The sequence below is a fragment of the Salmo trutta genome, chromosome 18, assembly GCF_901001165.1.
Source record: "Salmo trutta chromosome 18, fSalTru1.1, whole genome shotgun sequence".
Taxonomy (NCBI): domain Eukaryota; kingdom Metazoa; phylum Chordata; class Actinopteri; order Salmoniformes; family Salmonidae; genus Salmo; species Salmo trutta.
The window spans coordinates 49,840,436-49,867,617 of NC_042974.1; the positions used below are offsets into that span (position 1 = coordinate 49,840,436).

At 41.1% G+C, this 27,182-nt stretch overlaps 1 protein-coding gene across 2 annotated transcripts in view; it reads left to right on the forward strand.

Moving 5' to 3' along the window:
* The window catches only part of LOC115153446 (CUB and sushi domain-containing protein 1), a 537,637-nt gene that overhangs the window by 318,339 nt on the left and 192,116 nt on the right, over positions 1-27,182 (forward strand). For both annotated transcript variants that reach the window (XM_029698898.1, XM_029698899.1), the window contains exons 4-7: positions 1,924-2,118; positions 3,705-3,912; positions 14,247-14,359; positions 15,355-15,432. In XM_029698898.1, coding sequence (XP_029554758.1) covers positions 1,924-2,118; positions 3,705-3,912; positions 14,247-14,359; positions 15,355-15,432 — 594 coding nt within the window. The remainder of the gene's footprint in view (positions 1-1,923; positions 2,119-3,704; positions 3,913-14,246; positions 14,360-15,354; positions 15,433-27,182) is intronic.

The following is a 27,182-nucleotide window of genomic DNA, read 5'->3' on the forward strand; positions in this document are numbered from 1 at the left end:
GGGCACCATCATAGGATGCCACCTTTCCAGCAAGTCAGTTCGTAAAATGTTTGCCCTGCTAGATCTGCCAAGGTCAACTGTAAGTGCTGCTATTGTGAAGTGGAAAAGTCTAGGAGCAATAACGGCTCAGCCACGAAGTGGTCACCCACATAAGTCCACCGAGTGCTGAAGCGCGTAGCGCACAAAAATAGTCTGTCCTCGGTTGCAAGACTCACTACCGAGTTCCAAACTGTGCACGGAAGCAATGTCAGCACAATAACTGTTTGTGGGGAGCTGCATGAAATGGGTTTCCATGGCCGAGCAGCCGCACACAAGCCTAAGCTCACCATGCGCAATGCCAAGCGTTGGCTGGAGTGGTGTAAAGCTCGCCACCATTGGACTCTGGAGATGTGGAAGCGCGTTCTCTGGAGTGATGAATCAAGCTTCACCATCTGGCAGTCCGATGGACAAATCTGGGTTTTGAGGGCGCCAGGAGAACGCTACCTACCCGAATGCATAGTGCCAACTGTAAAGTTTGTTGGAGAAGGAATATTGGTCTGGGGCTGTTGTTCATGATTCTGGCTAGGCCCATTAGTTCCAGTGAAGGGACATCTTAATGCTACAGCATACAATTAAATTCTAGATAATTCTGTGCTTCCAACTTTGTGGCAACAGTTTGCGGAAGGGCTGTTTCTGTTTCAGCATGACAGGTCCATACAGAAATGATTTGTCGCGATCGGTGTGGAAGAACTTGACTGGCCTGCACAGAGCCCTGACCTCAACCCCATCTATCACCTTTGGGATGAATTGGAACACCGACTACGAGCCAGGCCTAATTTCCCAACATCAGTGCCCAACCTCACTAATGCTGTTGTGTCTGAATGGAAGCAAGTCCCCGCAGCAAGTCCCCACAGCAATGTTCCAACATCTAGTGGAAAGCCTCACCAGAAGGCCTGTTACCTTAACTGTTATAGCAGCAAATGGCTGACCAACTCCATATTAATGCCCATGACTTTGGAATGAGATGTTCGACGAGCAGGTGTCCACATACTTTTAGTCATGTAGTGTACATACATTTTCGCGCCATAAAGTATCAGAATTCTATCTGGAATTGCATCATAAAATTGCATCCCCCTTATTTTGTGATGCAGACTGGTCCCTAGGCTGGTTGTGTTCATGCCAAATTAAAAGGTAATAAAAAAAAATGTAATGACATCTTTACTATTAGGCCCATAATAAACACATAGGAGGTCCCTTGAAAAAAATAGAGACCCCCAAAGATATAATTCACACTAGTGAATCTTTTGACACAGTTAGTTAGGAGTTTACAGGATGTAACAATGCTCTTTGACATGAACCCTGGAAGTTAAGGTTTTGGAATGTGTCTTAAAGATCAGAAAACTATCTTATTTCTGGTATCTGTTGAGCAGTGCCAAAGTAGATACATTTTATTTGATAAGACATGCAATGTTTTGTTTAAAATATTTCAAAATTAACAAAGGATGATGTTTTAGTTATGCATCTTTAAATGTTTCTTCAATTAATTAACCTCTTTCTTCAACATCCTAATTCTCTCAAGACTAAATTTAAGCTTTGTGTAATTAAAATGGCAAAAAAGTGGAACAGTATATTTAACCATAGAAACATAACTGACTATAGGAACTTCACAATAATATGAAATAATTGAACTACATTTCTAAAATGTTAAAACACATGGAAAGGCGTTGCTGAATAAAAGGTGTTTATTTCAACCTGATGAGAAAGGAGTTGTGTACAAATTTTTTTTGTGAAGATGGATGTGACTCCTCTGCTCTGACTGAGAACAGAGGGGCCCTTGTGGGTGATGAGGACCTGAAATGATCTTGGTGCTATGACAATAGAATAGCACTTGGGCCTGCCATGGAAATGAATTGATCTTATTAATCTATCCTGTTTGTTTTTCAGTGCTACCAAGTCACACATGTGGAAATCCAGGGTTGATACCAAAAGGAGTAATTCATGGAACAAGGTACAACATGGGAGACAAGATCCGTTACAGTTGTCTCATGGGATATATACTGGAGGGACATGCTGTACTCACTTGTATTGTGAGTCCAGGTACTGGAGCATCATGGGACTTTCCAGCACCATTTTGTCGAGGTAAGACACTACATTTTAAGTTTGTAGTGGGGGGTCAAGAATATCAATATTTACATATTAGTCCCAGGGTTCTACAGCTGCACCGTCGAGTAGCATCCTGACCGGTTGCATCACCGCCTGGTATGGTAACTGCTCGGCATCTGACCGTAAGGCACTACAGAGGGTAGTGTGTACGGCCCAGTACATCACTGGGGCCAAGCTTCCTGCCATCCAGGACCTATATACTAGGCGGTGACAGAGGAAATCCCCACAAATTGTCAAAGACTCCAGTCACCCAAGTTATAGACCGTTTTCTCTGCTACCGTACTGCAAGCGGTACCAGAGTATCAAGTCTAGGACCAAAAGGCTCCTTAACAGCTTCTACACCCAAGCCATAAGACTGCTGAACAATTAATCAAATGACCACCAGATTATTTATATTGACCCTCCCCCCATTTGTTTTTTACACTGCTGCTACTCACTGTTTATTATCTATGCATAGTCACTTCATCCCTGCCTACATGTACAAATGACCTCGACTAACCTGTACCCCTGCACATTGACTCGATACCGGTACCCCCTGTATATAGCCTCTTTATTGTTATTTTATTGTGTTACTTTTTACTTTAGTTTATTTGGTAAATATTTTCTTAACTCTTTCTTGAACTGGATTGTTGGTTAAGGGCTTGTAAGTAAGCATTTCACGGTAAAGTCTACACATGTTGTACTCGGCGCATGTGATAAATAAAGTTTGATTTGATCCTGGATCGTCATTTAGCTGTGTTGATCCTGGATCGTCATTTAGCTGTGTTGATCCTGGATCGTCATTTAGCTGTGTTGATCCTGGATCGTCATTTAGCTGTGTTGATCCTGGATCATTATTTAGCTGTGTTATGCCTGGTTAATCATTTAGCAATGTTGATCCTGGATCGTCATTTAGCGTTATTGATCCTGCATTGTCATTTAGTTGTGTTGATCCTGAATCATCATTTATCTGTGTTCTTACTGGATCACTATTAAGCAGTACTGATCCTGGATCGTCATTTATTTGTGTTTACCCAGCCTTCCCCGTAGCTCAGATGGTAGAGCATGGTGTTTGCAACGCCAGGGTTGTGGGTTCGATTCCCACGGGGGGCCAAGTACGAAGAAAAAAATAAAATAATTATGAAATGAATATGAAATGTATGCATTCACTTCTGTAAGTCGCTCTGGATAAGAGCATCTGCTAAATGACTTAAATGTAAAAAATGTGTCATTAAGATGTAGTGATCCTGGATTGTCCTGGAACCTGAAGTATCAAATTGTAGGTTTTAGAGGTCTTTGAAAGGTCACATGGCCATAGCTTCCAATTGTCACTGTTTTTGTTGTTAAACTTGCAACCTGCAACGACAAACAACATTTATTTTACACATTTGCCAATCTTGTCTCAGGAGCGATGCCAATCTTAGCTGTCAAACCTTTATCTCCCACAAGTGAATATTCATCCACTCAGTAGGAGCTGTAACAATTGAAAGAGTCAGGACTCAGTCGAGACGGATTTATTTTCTAAGAGCAAGTTGTGACCCAGTCAGTAATGCAATTTTGTCTTACTTATTTTCTTCCTTTAGCCGAAGGAGCTTGTGGTGGAACATTGAGGGGAACAACAGGGACGATATCAAGTTCACATTTCCCTTCAGAGTATGAGAATAATGCAGACTGCACATGGAGTATTCTGGCTGAACCAGGTGACACCATCGCCCTGGTCTTTAGTGATTTCCAGCTGGAAGACAGATACGACTTTCTGGAGATAAGTGGGACTGAGGCGCCATCAATATGGTAAGTAATTAACAACCGCAATATAATTATAGCACCTCTTGTTCTCTAATGGTAGCAACTGTCATGGCATCAATTATCTGCTAATTGCTCAAAAAGTCATTGAGGGACATGATGGTGATTCACTCATATATGAAAGCTATAAGTTAATGTATTATTGTGTTATATGTTTGATCCCAGTATGTCAATAATATACCTATATTTTCAACTAAGAGAATATAAAGATGAGTCACTAAAGTTTTACAGGACCTCACAACACTGCTTAATTTTGTCCTGTCAACAGCTAAGGTATGACATGAGACATTTTAGGACTTGAAACCTGACACTTTGAGGACCGGTCCATTTGACAATTCCTTGACAAAATAATATTTACGACGTGTTGTCAATGGAATGCCACTTCAATGCAGAGAGCTATAGTGTGTGTTCTGAGCAGAATGGGATGACATATCTGTATTTAAACACATACACAGCATGTGAAGACTGTGGAGACTGCCTGTGAAGACTGTTTAAGAGGCTTCTATTTCTGTTAGGGAGCAGGGTTGGGTAGGTTACTTTCTAAATGTAATCTGTTAGTTACTAGTTACCTGTCCAAAATTGTAATCAGTCATGCAATTTTTTAATGAACCAAACTCAATAATGTAATCTGATTATTCAGTTACTTTTAGATTACTTTCCCCTTAAGAGGCATTAGAAGAAGACAAAAATGTTAACAATTGAACCACATCTATTACAGGATACATCAATGTTAAAGTTTACATAGCTGGCCATATATGGATGTTAAATTTTACATTATGGGTTGGTTATGTAGGCTTCTTCTAACCCATCGCTTTCTACTACATATAATATTATGATTAAATTGTATCTTTACATTAAAAACCAAAGTCTTCAAGAATAGGACTTGGAAATATGGAAGTATAGATTAGTCAAATTGTTTACCTGAGCATAACCCCAAAACTAAGGATTTATTAGCCAGTCCTATTCTGTTTTTGTATTTGTTGTCATGGAGAACTGATTGGGATCATTGATTAGAGTTGAAAAATAAATGCAGTGCTCATGAATGGCATGCTTTGAGCACTACTGAAAAGTGCTATTTACATGTGAAAAATGAATGTCATATGCTGCATTTGCTATAGGCCTGTTGTTGAACTTTTTGTTGGTGGCACTTTCATATCTTGATAAAATGAAACTGTTTAAAGGGCAAATCCACAGATGAAAAAAAACGAAACCGTCGCCCCGCCTCTGTTTTGGTAAAAAGCTGAGGGATGGGCCAGCAAGGACTGACCATCCATGATATCAATATTATAGTTTTAACCATGTTATGAGGCTATACATTGTTTATTTACATTTACAATGTTTACAAACATTGGATAAAAACAAGCTTATATTTTGGGTTCTTACGGAGTGTGACCATTGAACTAAGCTCATGAGACATTTCTAAGTTATATTCTTCAAGAATCAATGGAGATATATAATTTATAAGTCCAAAAATGGATGTAGAAACTACAGATTGGCAATTTAAGTGTGCAAGTTCAAGTTTGCGAGTTTGACCATGTGTCCATCAGGCCTATGGATTAAAAACAACTATCAGCATGAATTATATTGAGCAATAAAAGCCCCATTTTTATTCCATTGGCTGGGATCTGCACTGTGCAGCTGTTGCAAGAGTGCATTTTTCACTGGCTGTCCACTGGTTTCAAAAACAATGATTGATAGGAAGCTTAAACTTCTTGAATTCAACCATTATTGAGTTCAAATACAGATTTAGATTTTTGAACAGCCATCCACAAACAACAACCACAATCCGTAAGGCGCAAATAACTAAATGAGAGAGCATCAGTGTGATTCACATCAATGCGTTATGTAGATAACAGTAATAAGTGATTTACGTATCGCCTGTAGACTACACCACTGCTGTCATCCTTACCCACAAGCGTTTATTCCAGTTGGATCATCTTTGGATGCCGACAGCAGTCGTATCATTGGAAGACATAGCTTGGACTGTAGCCAACAAAAGCCTATTCTCGCTCTTTTCCCGCGATCCATCAAACCCATTTGGTGTGTCATCATAGTGGTCTCTGACTTCTGGTCAGACTCGCTCAGGTGGAACAAACTTAAACTTGCGCCTTTTTTCAATGCTTATTTGAATGTCATTAAGAGAATAGAGAAGTGTCAGATTATTTTTCTCACAAACCTCCTTTCGGAATTTAAAAGTAACTTAAAAGTAATCCTCAAAGTAATCATCTTGTTTTTCAAAGGTTTCTGTAATCTGATTACAATGTTTTTGCTGTAACATGTAATCCGTTACTCCCCAACCCTGTTAGGGAGTTACATTTTTCAACAATGTGGTGTCCATTTTAGGACGTCCTTTTCACTAGGGATCAGAACCGATATGGAACATCTACATCGTTGTCAGTTGCATTTTTTCAATATGATATCAATATCCTATTAGTTTTATGAATAACATTGCATTACTGCAGCATCCCATGATAAATGGGTGATTTCTCACGAAACTACTTGGTGAGCCTGGCTCCCAAGTGGGTGGCCCTGTGCCCTCCCAGGCCCACCCATGGCTGTGCCCCTGCCCAGTCATGTGAAATCCATAGATTAGGGCCTAATTCATTTATTTAAATTGACTGATTTCCTTATATAAACTGTATATTGCGTGTTACGTTTATATTTTTGTTCAGTATATATCAACAATACTCCCTCCAAAGGACCCTTCTATGGATTACATTTAGTGAAAATCCCCCAAATCATGGTCTTGTTCTGTTCTAGTATTGTGAAGAATCACCCATATGTCAATGTGCACACTGCCAAAGATGTTCTCTTTTTCAGGTTGATGCTAGGCGTCCGTCATTTAAGAAACAACTGAAACCAATGACTCATAAGATCTGCGTTTGCACCACCTAATTTTTGATAGCAGAAATCCACACCCGGAGCATGGATAGAGGAATGACATCAACATCAAAGCAAAGCTTGACAGTTTGTCATACTTTAAGTCTACTCAGCTTGTGGAAATAGGGTTTAAAACTTCTTATGGCTGGAATCCCATTAGCGGGATCGATATGACAACAGCCAGTGAAAGTGCAGGGTGCCAAATTCAAAACAACAAAAATCTCATAATTAGAATTCCTCAAACATACAAGTATTATACACCATTTTAAAGCTTTACTTCTTGTTAATCCAGCCACAGTGTCTGATTTCAAAAAGGCTTTACGGCGAAAGCATACCATATGATTATGTTAGGTCAGCGCCTATACACCAAAAAACACAGCCATTTTCCAGCCAAAGAGAGGAGTCACAAAAAGCAGAAATATAGAAAATGAATCACTAACCTTTGATGATTTTCATCAGATGACACTCATAGGACTTCATGTTACACAATACATGTATGTTTTGTTCGATAAAGTTCATATTTATATCCAAAAATCTCAGTTTACATTGGCGCGTTATGTTCAGTAATGTTTTCCCTCCAAAACTCTCGGTGATTTTGCAGAGAGCCACATCAATTTACAGAAATACTCATCATAAATGTTGATGAAAATACAAGTATTATGCATGGAACTTTAGATAAACTTCTCCTTAATGCAACCACTGTGTTAGATTTCCAAAAAGCTTTAGCGAAAAAGCACACCATGCAATAATCTGAGTACGGCGCTCAGACACAAAAACATGCCATACAATATATCCGCCATGTTGGAGTCAACAATAGTCAGAAATAGCATTATAAATATTCACTTACCTTTGATCTTCATCAGAATGCACTCCCAGGAATCTGAGTTCCACAATAAATGTTTGTTTTGTTCGATAAAGTCCATCCTTTATGTCCAAATACCTCCTTTTTGTTCGCTCCTTCAGTTCACAAATCCAAATTCACGACGCGCAGGTCAGACGAAAACTCAAAAAATTCCATTACAGTTCGTAGAAACATGTCAAACGATGTATAGAATCAATCTTTAGGATGTTTTTATCATAAATCTGCAATAAAGTTTCAACCGGAGAAATTCTTTGTCTTTAGAAATGCAATGGAACTGAGCTACCTGCTGGCAGTCCTCTCACTCAATGAGCTCTTATTCTTCCCCACTTCACAGTAGAAGCCTCAAACAAGGTTCTAAAGACTGTTGACATCTAGTGGAAGCCTTAGGAAGTGCAAAATTACCCCACACACACTGTAGTTTGGATAGGCAATCACTTGAAAAACTACAAACCACTTCCTGGTTGGATTTTTTCTCAGGTTTTTGCCTGCCATATGAGTTCTGTTATAATCACCGACATCATTCAAACAGTTTTAGAAACTTCAGAGTGTTTTCTATCCAAATCTACTAATAATATGCATATCTTAGTTTCTGGGCGTGAGTAGCAGGCAGTTTACTCTGGGCACGTCAGTCATCCAAACTACTCAATACTGCCACCCATCCATAAGAAGTTTTAAAGTAGGTGGCAATATCTTCTTTAGCTGTGGATAGCACACATAGATGCTAATTCCAATAGGGAGTTCTACTATTTGATGAATGGTATTTTTTATTAACAATAGTCATTGCTGGGTTATGTTGTGTCCGCAATTAGCATGTAAAAGTCCCACAAGCATGTAAAAGTCCCACAACTCAAAATAGGTCAAATTCATATTTTCAGGGGAAAGCTTTCACTGTCAATTACAGAAGTACACTTCGTTAGCATTAATCAATGATAGGTTACAGGAGTTGAAAAACTAGGCAGTCACTAGGTAACAATAATCACTACCCTCATTCTTCTTTCTATTAAAGTCTGAAAGGGGCAAGGGGGCATCAATCGTTTGAGTGACTTTCACACAGCCTTTCAAAGTCAGTTAGTGTCTTATAACATTGCTCTGCTACTGACATTGTTGTGCACTCTGATGATTGGAGGCAGTTTTATAGACATACCATTTATCGACATACCACACACGTGACCTTAACATCCACAACTCTTCCACCTCCTAGACTCTGTGCCCAGAGATGTTTGAAATTCATACTTCAACTTCAGAGGTTCTACACAGTCCTTGCCCATGAGACATTGTGAAATAAGTCTAGTGGTTTGTTGAACAAAAATGATACCATTCAGTAAAAATACTTGGGAGTCATAAAGCAAATACATGTTGCTAATTAGACACATGGGTCGTTCCATCAATAGATTGCCTTTTATGTCCTTCAGACATTGTGTACGTTTTGATAAAACACGAAATTTAACAGTTGCATCACATGCTCTAACTAGTCTAAACCATGTAAAACATTTCAATAGCAGTGTGTTTTCGTTAAAATAAATGTGTTTTCTCAGAAAATCCCAATTTTGGCATGTCACAAGTCATTTTCGTCCAACTTTTAGGACTAACGTTTTAGCCCACTTAACCCCAAGAGTTTCCCATGTTTTCAGAATCATTGTAAAGCCCTAGTTAATTTGTTGCTTTGGGAAAGTAATTTCTAAATGTAACCATGTCCACTGAGAGTCGGGAAGCAAGTACAGGAAGTGAATATTTAATAAATAAACGGATCACAATACAAAATAAGAAACACTAACAGCACACAGACATGAAACAGATAGGGGAAGGAACCGAAGGGAGTGACATAAATAGGACAGGTAATCAAGGAGGTGATGGATTCCAGGTGAGTGTCAATAAGCGCTGGTGCACGTGACAATGGTGACAGGTGTGCATAATAATCAGCAGTCTGGTGAGCTAGAGACAAGAGAGGGAGTATACGTGACACTAAATATGTTTTACTTATTTAATGTGATTACTGCTTAATTTACATTTGTCCTAAAGAAACATTAAACATAATAATCCAATCACAGTGTAAAAGCAGATGAGCTGGTTCTACTTTTTGGGGAAATACTATGATGTTTTTTGGTTGAAAACAGAGTGCGTCGAGCATAACACGTCAACCCTGTTACCCAAACGTAGATAGGGTACTGTCAACCCTGTCACTTTATTTGTCCCTGTTATAGTCATTTTTCTTTATTAAACTTCTTGAGATGGGAAAACATGTTTGTTATGAAGTTGAAAACGTGCTCTTTATGATAGAATGTTAAAATAAGAAGAAATAAATAGTTATTTCTGACAAAATTACACTACCCAAAAGGCACTCTATTTGTCAAATGAGATACATACAGTAAGAATGTGAAATGTCAGAATAAAAGTAGAGAGAATGATTTATTTAAGCTTTTATTTCTTTCATCACATTCCCAGTGGTTCAGAAGTTTACATACACTCAATTAGTATTTGGTAGCATTGCCTTTTAAATTGTTTAACTTGGGTCAAACGTTTCAGCTAGCCTTCCACAAGCTTCCCACAATAAGTTGAGTGAATTTCGGCCCATTCCTCCTGACAGGGCTGATGTAACTGAGTCAGGTTTGTAGGCCTCCTTGCTCGCACACACTTTTTCAGTTCTGCCTACACATTTTCTATAGGTTTGAGGTCAGGGCTTTGTGATGGCCACTCCAATACCTTGACTTTGTTGTCCTTAAGCAATTTTGCCACAACTTTGGAAGTATGCTTGGGGTCATTGTCCATTTGGAAGACCCATTTGCGACCAAGCTTTAACTTCCTGACTGATGTCTTGAGATGTTGCTTCAATATATCCACATCATTTTCTTTCCACATACCATCTATTTTGTGAAGTGCACCAGTCCCTCCTGCAGCAAAGCACCCCTACAACATGATGCTGCCACCCCTGTGCGTCACGGTTGGGATGGTTTTGTTCGGCTTGCAAGCCTCCCCCTTTTTCCTCCAAACATAATGATGGTCATTATGGCCAAACAGTTATTTTTTAGTTTCATCAGACCAGAGGACATTTCTCCAAAAAGTATGATCTTTGTCTCCATGTGCAGTTGCAAACTGTAGTCTGGCTTTTTTTATGGCGGTTTTGGAGCAGTGGCTTCTTCCTTGCTGAGCGGCCTTTCAGATTATGTCGATATAGGACTAGTTTTACTGTAGATAGTTTTGTACCCGTTTCCTCCAGCATCTTCACAAGATCCTTTGCTGTTGTTCTGGGATTGATTTGCACTTTTCGCACTAGTGTACGTTCATCTCTAGGAGACAGAACGTGTCTCCTTCCTGAGTGGTATGACGCCTGTGTGGTCCCAAGGTGTTTATACTTGCGTACTATTTTTTGTACAGATGAATGTGGTACCTTCAGGTGTTTGGAAATTGCTCCCAAGGATGAACCAGACTTGTGGAGGTCTACAATTCTTTTCTTTGGTCTTGGCTGATTTATTTTGATTTTGCTGTCAAGCAAAGAGGCACTGAGTTTGAAGGTAGGACTTGAAATAGATCCACAGGTACACCTCCAATTGACTCAAATTATGTCAGTTAGCCTATCGGGAGCTTCTAAAGCATCATTTTCTGGAATTTTCCAAGCTGTTTAAAGGCACAGTCAACTTAGTGTATGTAAACTTCTGACTACTGGAATTGTGATACAGTGAATTATAAGTGAAATAATCTGTCTGTAAACAATTGTTGGAAATATTACTTGTGTCATGCACAAAGTCGATGTCCTAAAAGACTTGCCAAAACAAGAAATTTGTGGAGTGGTTTAAAAACTAGTTTTAATGACTCCAACCTAAGTGTATGTAAACTTCCGACTTCAACTGTATATTGATATTTCACCTGGAGTTGACAGGGACTGCTTCTGTCTGAATTAAATAACCTCAGACAAATTGATAAGATTATAGAATATTAGATCTTCGTCACTGGTACGTTGTTGACACAAGAGGTGGTGATTGATATACAGACAGACATGAATGAATGTTGAACAAGATTGAAAACTGACAGGTGAACAAACTCCTGTTTACATATCCTCCTCTTAGCAAGTTCCCTAAAAGGCTTTCCTCAGCAATTTCCACCACATGATCTTGGCAGACAGGTGCCTGACAAGCTGTCATGTCAGGTTTTTTCATACTGCATAGCATAATAAATATGTTAATTTCATAATTGAACTCTCCAGCCAGTGTCAAGATTAGTTATTTAATTTACGCTGACTCTGAGGTGTAACAGTTGTGATACAAATTAAACCAAGGGATTTTTTTGACTTGAGTTGTTAAAATCAATGTTGATGTTCACTTTCAAAGGATATTTTTGGAAGTTTTGAAAAACTTGCTTAAAATACACTGCACATAATATTAGTATAATTAATGTCCCTGAAGCATCACTATTCACTTGGCAACAGATATGGAGGAGATGCAGAAATCTACTACCATGGCGTCAAATTTAACATTTTAGTCATTTAGCAGACACTCTTATCCAGAGCGATTTACAGGAGCAGTTAGGGTTAAGTGCATTGCTAGTCGGCTCAGGGATTCAAACCAGCAACCTTTTGGTTACTGGCCCAACGCTCATTAAGTCACATGACACCTTTTAACAATTTAAATTCAGATTAGGATGTAATCATCGGAAACATAACATTTTTGACAGAAATTACAATGACCATATTTGACAGAAGCACAATTATCCAATTATTTATGTAAGACTCTATTTGGCACCTGTCAAATGCCAATCATGTTTTTTGAACATGACAGAGGCCCCATAAACTCTCACGAAGAATAATGGATGTTGAATGCATTTGACACATCTCATGTGTGACAACAGATATTTTCATCTAATATGCATGGACAACAGTGTTTGCACAACCATTGTGGCAACACTATAAGCAGGAGGTAGTGTCTAATGGTTGAGAAGGTATTGTGCCTTGAATTGTGGTCCAAAGGTTATTATTGTTAATCCTAGGAGATTTTGTCATATGACGACGTGTATGTCGTGTGTGGAAGACTCTCCATTCTCTTCACATACTAGTAGAACTCATCAAAGTGCAGATATGCCTGTCCTCATGACCTCTCTGACATTCTGTTGCCAAAGCTGAATTAATTATATAATAGCTTCTGCATAAAATAAAAGCCTTCCTGTTCTTTAAAGTTTTGCACCTTTTATCACATTGGTTTTCTAAACATCATGAACTTATAAATACCACTACTCAATTAAATAATTTTAACCCCCCCCCGAAAATGAACAATACATTTACTTACAAGAAGAATTTACTTACAAGAAGATACAGGAACAATATTATGATTGTAGCATAGATAGATCTCACCTCATTACAATGGATTGGATTGAAGGTCTAGCCGGAGTTGGAACAGGACAGTGAACGAATAGCAATTAATGCTGAGTGGTGTTGGGCCTTCTCAATTTCTTTTTAACAGTGTTGCTCATTGGAGTGTGAAAGCTAGGTTGTGAGGCAAAAAAGTCTTCCCAATACCAGGTACAAGGAAAAAGAGCAAGAATGAAAAGGAAATGTGCTGCTGTACTTTTAAAGCAGATTGAAATAACCACTGAGTTTTTAGTACTGTTTGTGAAGATTTAAGAGTTGGCTGATCAGCGAGTATTGATTTCAGTTGCTCTGAGGCTATTGAAATAAACAGAGATTGAACTGGGCTTGTGTAACTAAAATGGCTGAGGTGTTGATGGAACAATCATGATGTGTCCATGGTCTGAGGTACTTTACCTAAATTGCTTCACCTGCAGCGACTCACTCATCACCAAAGCTGCTTACCATAGAGACTGTGCTATGATAGTGAAATACAGATAGCAGTTAATCTTTATGTTTCCTATGATGTGGGTAAAGATTGATTTGAAAGGTAACTATATATTTGTTGGTATGCCGTATTGAAATGTCTAAGGTTGTTGATAAGGGTTTCATTCATTTGGGTTCAGGTAACAATTTTTCACTTGACCCTTTTCTATTTTGTTCTCTATTGCTCCTGTATTGTTCCTCAAGCAAGGGAGAGGCTGATGACATCAGAGGGCACCATCAGAATCCTTGAATGCCCAAGTTTGCACTTGCTCTTTAACATATTTTTACCCTTAAGTGTGTGTAAATTAGTGTATTTATACATGGGATATTGTTTTTCAACAGGAAAAGTAAAAATATATATATATGGAATAGAGCAATACAGCCATATCAAAATGTGTGATTACTCAAGGCATCTGTGAGGTTAATGGGGTAGAGCAGCAAAGTTAACCCTGCAAAATATATAACACACAGCTGTCAAATTGAGTAGGCATTGCATAACTCTTTGGGCTAGAAACAATCAGGCTAGACTTGAGAGTAAACCATGTGTGTGATTTTATAACACAAATGTCCTTATATTAAACTTTTGATTTGGTATGTACTCTTAGCATTCCTACCAATTAACCCATTGTGTAATCATTCCAGTAGTCATGCAGTGTAGATGTTCAATTGTTACTAAAAGCACCCCGTGTGTTTTACTTTGAGTGTCCTTTTGATGGAAGATTTGGGTCACTCTGCTGAATTGAGAATCATATTTTCTTCCAGGCTGACCGGTATGAATCTACCTTCCCCTGTCATCAGCAGCAAGAACTGGCTACGGCTGCATTTCACATCAGACAGCAACCATAGGCGGAAAGGATTTAGTGCCCAGTACCAAGGTAAGGGGTCAGTGTCAGAAGGTTGGGATAGATCCCTTCCCATTGCAGGCAGTCGTCAGTGCAATAGGCAGTGAGTTCCTTCACATCACGTCACTTTGCACGCTCTGCCAGAGCTCTGGTAAACATGACATCTTGGCCTGACGTGGATTCTGCCCGCATACGGTTTGCAGGTGTATGCATAGTTATTTCTCTGGTTTCTGCCTGTTAAATGGAGTTTGACGAAGTGCAACATGACTTGAAGCCCTCCAGGCTTAGTCACTAAGTGTAGCCCCAGGTACTTCTGCCTAAAAGACTTTGGATACGAAGCCCATTCTCATTAAAAATAGTTGCCAACATTTTTCCCTTCCCTATTATTTAGCATTTGTGTTATATTGTCCGGTCAAATTACTATACTTCCCCTTAATACCTGGCGAGGGGATGAAGTCATATGGAGAAAAGAATACTCACACTGAACCTATTTCAGATTTCTCAGGGTTTAATTGGCTTCCCTGCATGACATAATTACCAGATTAGATTCCGAGTCATATCCAAATCCAAATTGGCTTCCGTTGACACTAACGCAGGCTACGCGTTCACTGCACTGCCTGCTGGGAACTGAGCCCAGTGGTGTTCGGTGACAGTGTGGCCACCACTGTTCACAAGCTGGCCCTCCCTTGCCCTGCACAACAAAGGACTCCTCTGACTTGGATGATCTATAAAGACTAAATAATACAGCCCCAATAATTGCACGGTGGCCTGGGCACATTGGCACCATGCTGGCCCTCTGCAATCACCTGGAGGACAGCTTGACATCTCTGCTTGTGAATTTCTCCAGTAAACGGCAGCTTTAAAGTATATTTGGAGGCGGGCGTGGGGGGGGGGGTCCTTCTATAGCAAAGGAATCTCACAGAAGTGTTTGCATGTTGTGACACAGATTTTCTTTCAACCTGTGCTCTTAGGGTGTTTTGCTAATTACATAATGGATTATGATTTGCAATACTTTCTCTCCCCAACAGTAAAAAAAGCCATTGAGCTGAAGTCCAGAGGGGTGAAACTGCTTCCAAGCAAAGACACAAACCACAAAAATGCTGTTTGTAAGTACTTTCTTATAAGCTGAGGTGCAGTTTTACAGACATTAGAATTGTGATCATCATAAAGTCAAGCATATATTAAAAGGGTTTGTCTTTCCCCAGGCAGTCCAAAACAGTGAAGAAATGTATACTTACGACAAGCTTTTAAATTACGATAAGTTTTTAGGATTTGGTAGTTGTACCAGAGACAAACAAATGAGTCTTTCTTACAAAGTTAAGTCAAGTTGATTGATCTTTCATCCTACTAAACTCCACCTACATTGGCATCTCTGGGACTAGAGTCGACTGGAGGGTTTTGGATAAGCCCTCTTTGTTAAAAAATTCATGCCATCTGTATGTGTCCATTACCTGACAGTTACAGTGCCTTCAGAAATTATTCACACTCCTTGTGTCACATCCTGACCATAGAGAGCTCGTATTTTTCTATGGTAGAGTAGATCAGGGCATGACTGGGGGTTTTTGTCTAGTTTATTTATTTTTATGTTTGGTTCTAGTTTCTTTTTTCTATGTTGAGTTTTTTGTCTAATTTAAATTTTCTGTTGTGTTCTAGGTTCTTTTTTCTATGTTGGGTTTTTTGTCTAGTTTACATTTTCTATGTTGTGTTCTAGGTTCCTTTTTCTAGGTTGGGGTTTTCGTATGATTCCCAATTAGAGGCAGCTGGTCATCGTTGTCTGTAATTGGGGATCATATTTAAGTTGTTGTTTTTCCTACTAGTGTTTGTGGGAGATTATTTTGAATTTATGCATGTAGCACCTCTTTGTCACGGTTTGTTGTTTTTGTTTATAGTCTGTCTTGCATAGTTTCACATAGCAATAATGATGGGGAACGATACGCACGCTGCGCCTTGGTCCGTTCCTACACACAAACGTGACACCTTGACTTTTTCCACATTTTGTTGTATTACCAAGTGGGATTAAAATGAATGAAATTACTCTATAATATCAAAGCGGAAGAAACACACTTCTTTATTATAATTAATTAATGGAAAATAGAACACTAATATATCTTGATTAGATTAGTATTCAACCCCCTGAGTCAATACATGCTAGAATCACCTTTGGCAGTGAATACAGCTGTGAGTCTTTCTGGGTAAGTCCCTAAATGCTTTGCTCACCTGGATTGTACAATATTTGCCGATTATTCTTTAAAATTCATCAAGCTCTGTCAAGTTGGTTGTTGATCATTGTTAGACAGCCATTTTCATGTCTTGCCATAGATTTTCAAGCCAATTTAAGTCAAATCTGTAACTAGGCCAATCAGGAACATCCAATGATGTGTTGGTAAGCAACTCCTGGGTATATTTGTCCTTGTGTTTTAGGTTATTATCCTGCTGAAAGGTGAATTTGTCTCCCAGTGTCTGTTGGAAAGCAGACTGAACTAGGTTTTCCTTTAGGGTTTTGCCTGTACTTAGCTCTTTTTATCCTATAAAACTCCCAAGTCCTTGCCGATGACAAGCATACCCATAACATGATGCAACTCATAACACCACCATTCTGGAAAATATGAAGAGTGGTACTCAGTGATATGTTGTGTTGTATTTGCCCTAAACAGAAGGCTTTGTATTCAGAAAAAAAAGTTAATTTCTTTGCCAATTTGCTATTAGTATTACTAAAATGCCTTATTGCAAACAGGATGCATGTTTTGTAATATTTTTATTCTGCTTAGGCTTCTTTCTTTTCACTCTGTCATTCACAATGTTGTTGATCCATCCTCAGTTTTCTCCTATCACAGCCATTAAACTCTGTAACTGTTTTAAAATCACTGTTGGCCTCATGGCGAAATCCCTGAGTGGTTTCCTTCCTCTCCGGCAACTGATTTAGGAAGGGCACCTATATCTTTGTAGTGACTGAGTGTATTGAAACACCATCCAAAGTGTAAAATCAATAACTGCACCATGCTCAGAGATATTCAATGTCTGCTTTCTTTGTCCTTATCTACCATAGGTGCTCTTCTTTGTGAACCATAGGAAAACCTCCCTGGTCTTTGTTGTTGAATCCGTGTTTGAAATTGACTGCTTGACTTTGGAACCTTACAGATAATTCTATGTGTGCGGTACAGAGATTGGGTAGTCATTAATACTAAACACCATTATTGCACACAGATTGTGACCATGCAACTTATTTTAACATAACAAAAGGGTTGAATACTTATTGAATTAAGACATTACAGCTTTTCATTTTTTATTAATTTGTAAACATGTCTAAAACATTATTCCACTTTGACATTATGGGGTATTGTGTGTAGGCTGTAACAGAACAAAATGTGGAAAAAGTCAAGGGGTGTGAATAATTTCTGAAGGCATTGTCAATGATCAATTTTAATATTGAGTCATTCTATTGCATGATTGATATTCATTACCTAGAGGGTATACTATACGTGGAAATATCAATATGCCCCCTAACAGATTTTTTTCTTATTTTATTTGACTAGGCAGGTCAGTTAAAGAACAAATTCTTATTTTCAATGACGGCCTAGGAACAGTGGGTTAAGTGCCTTGTTCAGGGGCAGATCGACAGATTTTTACCTAGTCAGCTTGGGGATTCAATCTTGCAACCTTTCAGTTACTAGTCCAACGTTCTAACCACTAGGCTACCTGCCGCCCCCGATATACTAAATCCACCCAGTCTGATGTATACTGTCACAGGTCAGGGTTTCTTCCTGGAGTGTACTACCTGTGGTTGCCACTTGAGGGCACTCTTGAGTTTCCTCTAGTATCCAGGTGACCCTGATTGGGCTTATTGGGATCACCTGCTGGATGACTATTAGGTCTCATGTTTTGTTTAGTGTTCTCGTGTGCCATTGTTTTGTTATGAAGACCTTAAGTAAATATTCTGGATTTACCCTTACTCTGCCTGCTGTGTTTCTCTGCACCTGTGTCCAAGTTCGTACTAGCACTATTGTCACTGTAGACCTGAGCCTCAAAATGGACCCAGCAGAGATTTCTCTGTCGTCCGGGGGACACTCCGAGCTCCACCACTTACGGTCGGCTCTCACTCACCATGGAACAGTGATTGGTCGCCATGAGGCGTGGCTGAAGACTGTCGGAGGATTTAGGAACTCTTGTGTTCACTCTGTAGACGGGACAGACAGGAGCAACTGCTGCTGCACCTGTGGCAGTTTCTAACCCTCCACTTCCTACCAGCTCCACGTCTGCCTCCCCTTGGGAGCCTCATCTCCCAGCACCAGAGCGCTATGAGGGCCATCAATCTATGCAGGCATCAACGTTTCCCACCAAATGTTCCAGAGTGGAATATGTCATCTCCTTGCTCTTAGGACGGGCTCTGGCCTGTGCTACTGCCATCTGGGAGCAGCAATCAGACATTTGTTTCAATTGGCAAAGCTTCACCCAGGAGATAAGGGTTTTTGATCAGCCCATCAGTGGCAGGAATGCTGCTCAAAGACTCATTGCGCTTCGGCAGGACAGCCGGAGCGTAGCTGATTACGCCATTGACTTTCGGACGCTCGCTGCTGAGAGCTGTTGGAATATAGAGGCACTTCACTCAATCTTTCTGAACGGACTCAGCGAGATTCTCAAGGATGAACTGGCTTCCCGGGACAACTCTTACACTCTTGGGTAGCTTATCGTTCTGGCCATCCGGATTGACAACCGGCTTCGGGAACGTTGTCATGAGAGGACGGAGGGGTCCCGAGTTGGTTCCAGTGTTTCGGGCCCTGCTGAGGGAGTCGACTCTTCATTTGTTCCACTGCCGTATGATGGTCCTGCTTGTCCTGCACCCCATCAGGGTTTTCAAATCGGCTATGGTTCTCCTTCATATCCTTCAGAGGAGCCGATGCAATTGGGAGGAACCAGACTTTCCACTCTGGAGAGTCAGATACAGTCTCCTGCGGCCGATACGGTACGCACCTTGCTTTCAGCCAACCTGCGGTGGGACAAGGGACAGTTGGACATTTCGACTTTCATAGACTCTGGGGCTACCGGCTGTTTTCTGGATCGCACTTTAGCTCGCCAACAGAGGTTGCCACTCACTAAGCTGGACACTCTGTTGTCGGTCACTGCACTGGATGGTCAACCCCTAGGGTCTGGGAAGGTGAAGCAACTCACCATGCCTATCCAGCTACGAGTTCTGGATGACCATGTGGAGCTTATCCAGTTACATCTGGTGGACTCTCCTGAGCTTCCCCTGGTTCTTGGACATCCATGGCTTTCCACACATAATCCTCAAATTGACTGGCCTTCGGAAAGAGTTCTGGGGTGGAATCCTTCATGCCAGTTCACCTGCCAGCAACTCTCTACACACCTTTCCGGCCCTGCTTGTCTGGAGACTTCCGATCCTCCTGTTCCTGTGGCTGGGAATGACAAGCCTGATCTTTCCCACGTACCTCGGGATTACTGGGATTTGGGCCAGGTCTTCAGCAAACAAAGGGCCAGCAAACTACCTCCTCACAGGCCCTACGATTGTGCCTTGAACCTCCTGTCTTTCACCACTCCTCTGAGAGGTGGGCGGTATTCTGACTGCAGCCATGAACAGTTATATTGAGGAGGTGCTGGCGGCTGATTTTATACAGCTGTCCACTTCACCTGCAGGAGCGGGTTTTTTCTTTGTTGGGAAGAAGGATGGGGGATTACGCCCCTGTTTCGATTACCGGGGTTTAAATAACATTACCATCAAGAACCGTTACCCCCTTCCTCTTATGTCATCAGCTTTTGAGAGACTGCAGGGATCTACGGTTTTCTCTAAATTGGATTTACGGAACGCATAAAATCTGGTGCGCGTCAGACAGGGAGATGAGTGGAAGACAGCGTTCAACACTCCTAATGGACATTATGAGTACCGGGTCATGCTGTTTGGACTTACTAATGCTCCAGCCGTTTTCCAGGCCCTGGTCAATGATGTGCTGCACATCTTCCTACACCAGTTCATGTTTGTGTACCTGGATGACATCCTCATCTTCTCCAAGTCCATGGTTGAACACGTCCAACATGTCCGCCAGGTCCTTCAAAGACTCCTCGCTCATCACTTCTTCATGAAGGCCAAAGAGTGTGAGTTTCACGTTCCTCAGATCTCCTTCCTGGGGTACATCGTGTCTCAGGGCTGTGTGCTGATGGACTCCCAAAAGGTAGGAGCGGTGGTCAACTGGCCGCGACCCAGCACGGTCAAGCAAGTTCAGCGTTTTTTGTGTTTTGCTAATTTCTATCGGAGATTTGTGAGAAACTTCAGTGCTGTGGCGGCGCCATTGACAACGCTCATCAAGGGCTCGGCTGGGCATGTATGCTTGGACCCCTGCTGCTGAGAAGGCATTCCAGGACCTGAAACGTCGGTTTTCTTCTGCACCCATTCTCGTTCATACGGACCCTTCTCTCCCCTTCGTGGTAGAGGTGGATGCCTCTGACATTGGCATGGGGGCAGTTCTGTCGCAGTGCTCGGCGAAAGACCAAAAGCTCCATCCCTGTGCCTTCCACTCCAGGCATCTCACTCCAGCGGAGAGGAACTATGATGTCGGCAATCGGGAGCTTCTTGCGGTCAAACTGGCTTTGGAGGAGTGGCAGCACTGGTTGGAGGGCTTGGAATATCCCTTCACGGTTTGGACTGATTACAAGAACCTGGCCTACATCCAGGAGGCTAAACGCCTCAATCCCCGACAGGCTCGTTGGTCTTTCTTCTTCACTCAGTTCAGATTCACGTTATCTTACCGTCCGGGGTCTAAGAACGTCAAGCTGGATGCCCTTTCTCACCAGTTCCCCAGCTCCAGTGAGGATCGGCCGCTTGAGGTCGCTCATCCACGCGCCGGTGTCCTGGGGTATAGAGACTGTAGTGAGGGAAGCGCAAGGGAGGGAGGCAGTTCCAGACGGCTGTCCACCTAAAATACTTTTTGTTCCTCTTGGGGCACTGTCCAAGGTACTTCAGTGGGCTCACTCATCGCGTCTCACCTCTCATCCGGGAGGGCAGAAAACGCTAGAGTTTGAGGAGGAAGTTTTGGTAGCCCTCGGCAGAGGCAGACACTCAAACCTTTGTGGCTGCCTGTCCAACATGCGCCCGGAACAAGACTCCTTGTCAGCAGCCTCTGGGGCTTCTTCATCCGCTGCCAACACCTTCTCGACCCTGGTCCCATCTCTCTATGGATTTTATCACAGGCCTTCCATCCTCAGAGGGACACACAGTCATCCTGGTTATTGTGGATCGCTTTCCTTCCCTGGGTGGAGTATGCACACCACACTCTCCAGTGTTCCGTCACTGGCCTGTCACCATTCCAGGTGTTGTACGGTTACCAGCCCCCCCTGTTTCCAGATCAGGAGATTGAAGTGATGGTTCCTTCCACTCAACGCCTCATCTCTCGTTGTTGCTGGACCTGGAAGAGGGCTTGGTCAGCGCTCCTGAGGTCCTCAGCTCGGGTTCAACGTCAGGCCAACCGCCATCGCAGCCCGAGTCCCCTCCTGCATCCAGGCCAGATGGTCTGGTTATCTACTAGGGATCTGCCTCTACGCATGGAATCTAGGAAGTTGGCTCCCCGGTACTCTGGGCCATTCAAGGTTCTATGACGCATCAATCCAGTGGCCTATCGTCTTCGTCGTCCCCGGTCCATGAGGGTCCATGAGGGTTCCACCTTCCACATCTCCAGACTCAAGCCTGTGGTGTTCAGTCCTCTGGTTCCGGCCACTCGGCCTCCACCTCCGCCTCGCATGATAGCGGGACAGCCAGCCTACACGGTGCGACGCATCCTCTCCAATCGTCAGTTCCGGCGAGGTACTCAGTATCTCGTGGACTGGGCGGGTTATGGGCCTGAGGAACGTTTTTGGGTTCCGGCCCGTTACATTTTGGATCCCGGACTCATTCGGGACTTCCGTCAACATTCAGCTACCCTTGGTGGAACGTCGGGAGCCGTTCCTTAAGGGAGGGGGTGGTCCTGTCACAGATCAGAGTTTCTTCCTGGAGTGTACTACCTGTGGTTGCCACTGGAGAGCACCCTTCTCTGCGCCTGGGTCCAAGATCGTACTAGCACTATTGTCACATGCATGGTGATCAGGTAGTTTCTGATGTGTTTATGGATATGTACAGTACGTGCACATGCAATCTCTTTGACCTGATCAATGACCACCTTGGATTGAAACGCTGTTACAAGAAAGCCAGTGATTTTTTTTTTTTCATTCACACTGGGTGTTGGACCAAAATGTATTTCAGACCTTGCAACTAGCACTGTTCTGAGTATCCAGGGAAGAAATGTCTCTATATAATTGAGGTCATAGTATTTGTTTTTCATATTTATTTATCCAAAAGTGGTAAAATGTTTGATTATCAGTTGGACATTACCACTATGAGTATCACACATAATTATGTGCGTAATTAATTAAGATTTTCATTTTCACACATATCCACACACATACAAACCATTATCCAACTTGCTGTGTTTGCTTGGCATTTAATGTTTGCCCAATTTCCATAATGTGTTTTCCAAAAGATGCCCTTGATGCTATCTATAATAGTATGGGGAACAACAATCCCCTGGTGAACACCACATTAAATTGTATTAGTAATGTGCGCCATGCGATGCTTCACAAAGCATGTTCTATTGCCATTAGTGTTACTAAATGGCTGATTTTGCAAAAGTGAGGCACCATGCGCAATCTGGAATTTGAATCTCAGGTATATGGTGATATTAGGTCCTGGGTGGATAAACAAATAGCAATTATGAAAACACAATTTTGTGACGCTGGTGTAAGGCAACCTTGTCAACAGTGCAACATAATGCAGTGCATGAAAAAAGTCATCTTTATATACTTGAATAGTATCAATAAGCACAGATGGCTGGAAAGATGACTGACATCCATCACTAAGGTGGTTTCTTCACATTTTTCACTGGATGAAAATTCCACCTATCTACACAGTGTGGAGCCTGTGTTTGCCATCAAATGTCGAATAAATTGTGAGAATACAATAGAGTGTGGGAATTCATTACCCTTCCTTTTGATGGTTTGCACATACTGGTCAGAAAAACCATCTCCACCTGCACAAATTTAGCAGATTGATTGCATGTGGGATGAAAGAGTTCTTTGTTCTATTGCACTTAACCTTAGGTAGTATAAACCTACAGCCCGAAGGAAGAAATTATAATTCTTTATTCAAGCTGCACTGGCCGCTATCTAAAGTTGTGTTGGCTTTACCTAGAACTTGCTAGGTAAGTATTTCTGAGAGACATCTGTTGTACAGTATTCTGATGACCTTACTGAATACCATCACAATCTATTCATTCTGTTCCAAATATTTATTTGCACTTCAAATTCCCAAACTAGGCAGCCATGGAAAAGGTTACAAGAGATTTCTAAAATTCTATAAAATAGTCACTGTAGTTCTATTTACAATGAAATAATACAATTTTCTCAAATAAAAAAAATCCAAATTGGTATCTATGTTTGGAGAAAAGTTCAGTTTGTTATCGTTGACAGTACTCAAATATGTGTCTTAACGAAGTCATCCGTGGATCTTTAATGATATTAGTCAATAAAAATGGAGTGGAAAGTTTACCTTTCGCAGCAGAAGTGAGCTATGTGAGCTCATCATTGATTATAATAGTAGTCTAGAGAAGTTGAAATGGGGAGGCTGTGAGAGGGAACAGAAACTTTCAGTTGTAATTCTCCCTGCTAAAAATTCCCTGCAAATAACCCACTGACAAACCAAAATATCTTTGTTAAATTGAGAAATACAACTAGTATGAAATTGAAGTCATGATCCTTTTCATTTTCAAACCATAGTCCTAACACAAAACAAGTGGAGTAGGATGATCATTGTGCAGAACAGGAAACAGAAATGGTAGTGCAAAATTCACATCAGTAAGCTGGACATAAGCTTTGATCGCAGGGTGTAACTTTACAAACTGATATCAGCAATAAACAGATGACGTTTGAAGACAACATCAAACAGAAAGACATTATAGTTTATCAAAAGTGATAGCACTGGCTGTCCATGCTGCTAAGTCCATGAACACATTCTCTGACCTTGGCTTGAAATGAACATATTAGCATTATAAATTATTACATCGGATTTCATGGGACAAGGTTAATATGTTCTCAAATGCTCTGAACGTATCCTCCAATATGCCATTTCGCATGTAGCATATTGATCTTTCATAGAATTTTTTTTCTCACTTAATCCAATACCATACTGTATATTGAGCATTCACTCATGGAAATGGTTATGAAAGGATGCTGTAGTCTGTGATTACTGTGCTGTACATCAAAAGGAATGGGGGGGACCAGGTTTTTGCACCAGCTTTTTTTCCACAGAGTGAGATAAAATTGTGTGTAACCTGATTTTATGTGATTTGGGGGCAGTAAACCATCTGAGATTATGTGACAGAATGATGCCGAAATTAAGGTGAGAACACCAACATACATTGGCACAGGAATGGTAGACTAGGATGTGCTAATGAGCAGAGACATCCCATGATTTTTCATGTTTTTTTCCTTTGTATTACCACTTGGGTTGGAAAGCTACCGGTATTTTACCAAAGTTACCGAATTTATTGGTAATTAACACGTAGTCTATGGCAATCTATGATACCTTTGGTAATTCATACTTGAATAACTTGTATTTCACATTTATATATAGTATTCATTTTTTGTATATCTGTGTCCATACTGTCCATGGGTTTCTAGTGGATAGACTATATGGTTCAAGAGAAAATAGCATAATTAGTGAAAAGAATTGCATTATTTCCAATTAACTCTGTAACACTTCCAAATGTTTTGTTTTTTCACAACTGCCACCAGTTTGGCAATAAAACATTTACAACAAAGACATATTTACATAGTAAAATAAATAAAAATGTGTTCAAAAATATTATGGATATTTCATGCAGAAACCCTCATATTAAACACTTATTCACTTAATATATGGTTTATATTTAGGATAATGTTTTACAGGTTTATCATTCTATTTTTATTTTCAAATAATCTTTTTTGATTATTTTATACACTCACCAGACTGTTTATCAACTACACCCATCTAGTACTGGGTCGGACACCCCTTTGCCTCCAGAACAGCCTGAATTCTTCGGGGCATGGATCCAACAAGTCAGAAATGTTCCACAGGGATATTATTCCACTATGACGCAATGGCATCACGCAGCGGTACACCGCAGCCACCAGCCTGTACTGTTGACACCAGGCAGGGTGGGTCCATGGATTCATGCTGCTTACGCCAAATCATGACTCTGCCATCAGCATGACAGGCAAGGTTTTTCATCGGACCAGGCAAGGTTTTTCCCCTCCTCAATTCTTACTTTTAGCTCAAAGGATGGGAACCCGGTGCAATAGCCCATCCATGACTAAGATCGACGAGTTGTGTGTTCCGAGATGACGTTTTGCACACACTTTTCGACCTCTCTCATCAATGAGCTGTTTTTGCCTAAAGGACTGCCACTGACTGGATGTTTTTCGTTTATTGCACCATTATCGGGAAACATTAGACACTGTCGTGCATGAAAAGCCCAGGAGGGAGGATATTTCTGAGATACTGGATCCGGCGTCTCTGGCACCGAAGATCATACCAGGCTCAAAGTCACTTAGCCCACTCGTTATGCCCATTCTAACATTCAATTGAACAGTAACTGAATGCCCCGATGCCGGTCTGCCTGCTTTATATAGCAAGTTATGGCCACATGACTCACTGTATGTAGGATCGATCCATTTTCATGAACAGTGTGGTGTACCTAATAAACTGTTTGGGTGAGTGTATATTTTACATGTGATAAGGCCACACAGAGGGCCAGAGATTATTACAGACACCTGTGATAATTTGAAGTACCCAGAACGGCCACTAGATGTTATCTGATAAAATTCCATATATTCCTTGAAAGTTATAAAAATTCTGGAAGTTTACTGGTAAACTTTGAAAGTTTCCAGTAAAATACACTCCCTTTGCAACACTAATTGCCATGAGCGGTAAATCATTAAAGCTCCTGTCATCACAAGGTGGAAATACGGTCATGGTTCCTCCTGGCACCAGAGGGCGGCAAAGACCGCCCTAGAGACATTTATTGGACTCAGGTGTGTCTTATTATTTCATGATTGTGTCCGTGTTAAAACACGTGTGTTTTCTGTGGTCCTTTGCAGAAGCTTGAGTTGTTTACTGTGTGAGGTCGGTTTCTGAGTGAGTTTGCGAGATTTAAGCTGTGTTCGAATACCCCATACTAACATACTGTATACTACATACTTAATGAGTATATACTATTAGTTCATTTTAGTGTACTGTAAATGAACAGTATGCTTTCAGTTGAGCGTAGTAGCTCTTCGCCTGTCTACCAGAAGTTGATGCTGTTGCTATGCAACCTCTTGCTAGCTAGTTAGCATAACAATTTACTTGTTAGACATTTTACGACTTCAGGTGTGTTCTTAAAATCAATGTGGAGTGCCAGAGTGCGCTCGTAAATTCAGAGCGTTGTCAGATTGTCCGTTTGTAAATTCAGAGCGTTTCGCTCTCGGAGAGCACAGAGTAGGGTTGATTTGAGCGTTCTGACCTTACAACGGCAGTCAAGCACTCAAGCTAATGTTGGTTAGCTTGCTAGCTACTTCCAGACACAATTGAGACCACTGATCATTTTACTCGCCCTAGCAGAGCTGGTTAGGCAGTATTCATGTTATCCAGAGCGTTGGTGACTGGCTACAATTTAATTACACTTTTTTTGCCAATGTTTACTGACACTGGCCACATTCAACAGGTGTTGAGTGCTCGTAAATTAATTATTCTGCGCCCTGGTACACTCAAACGAGAGTGCTCTGAAATCGGAGTAGATAGCCA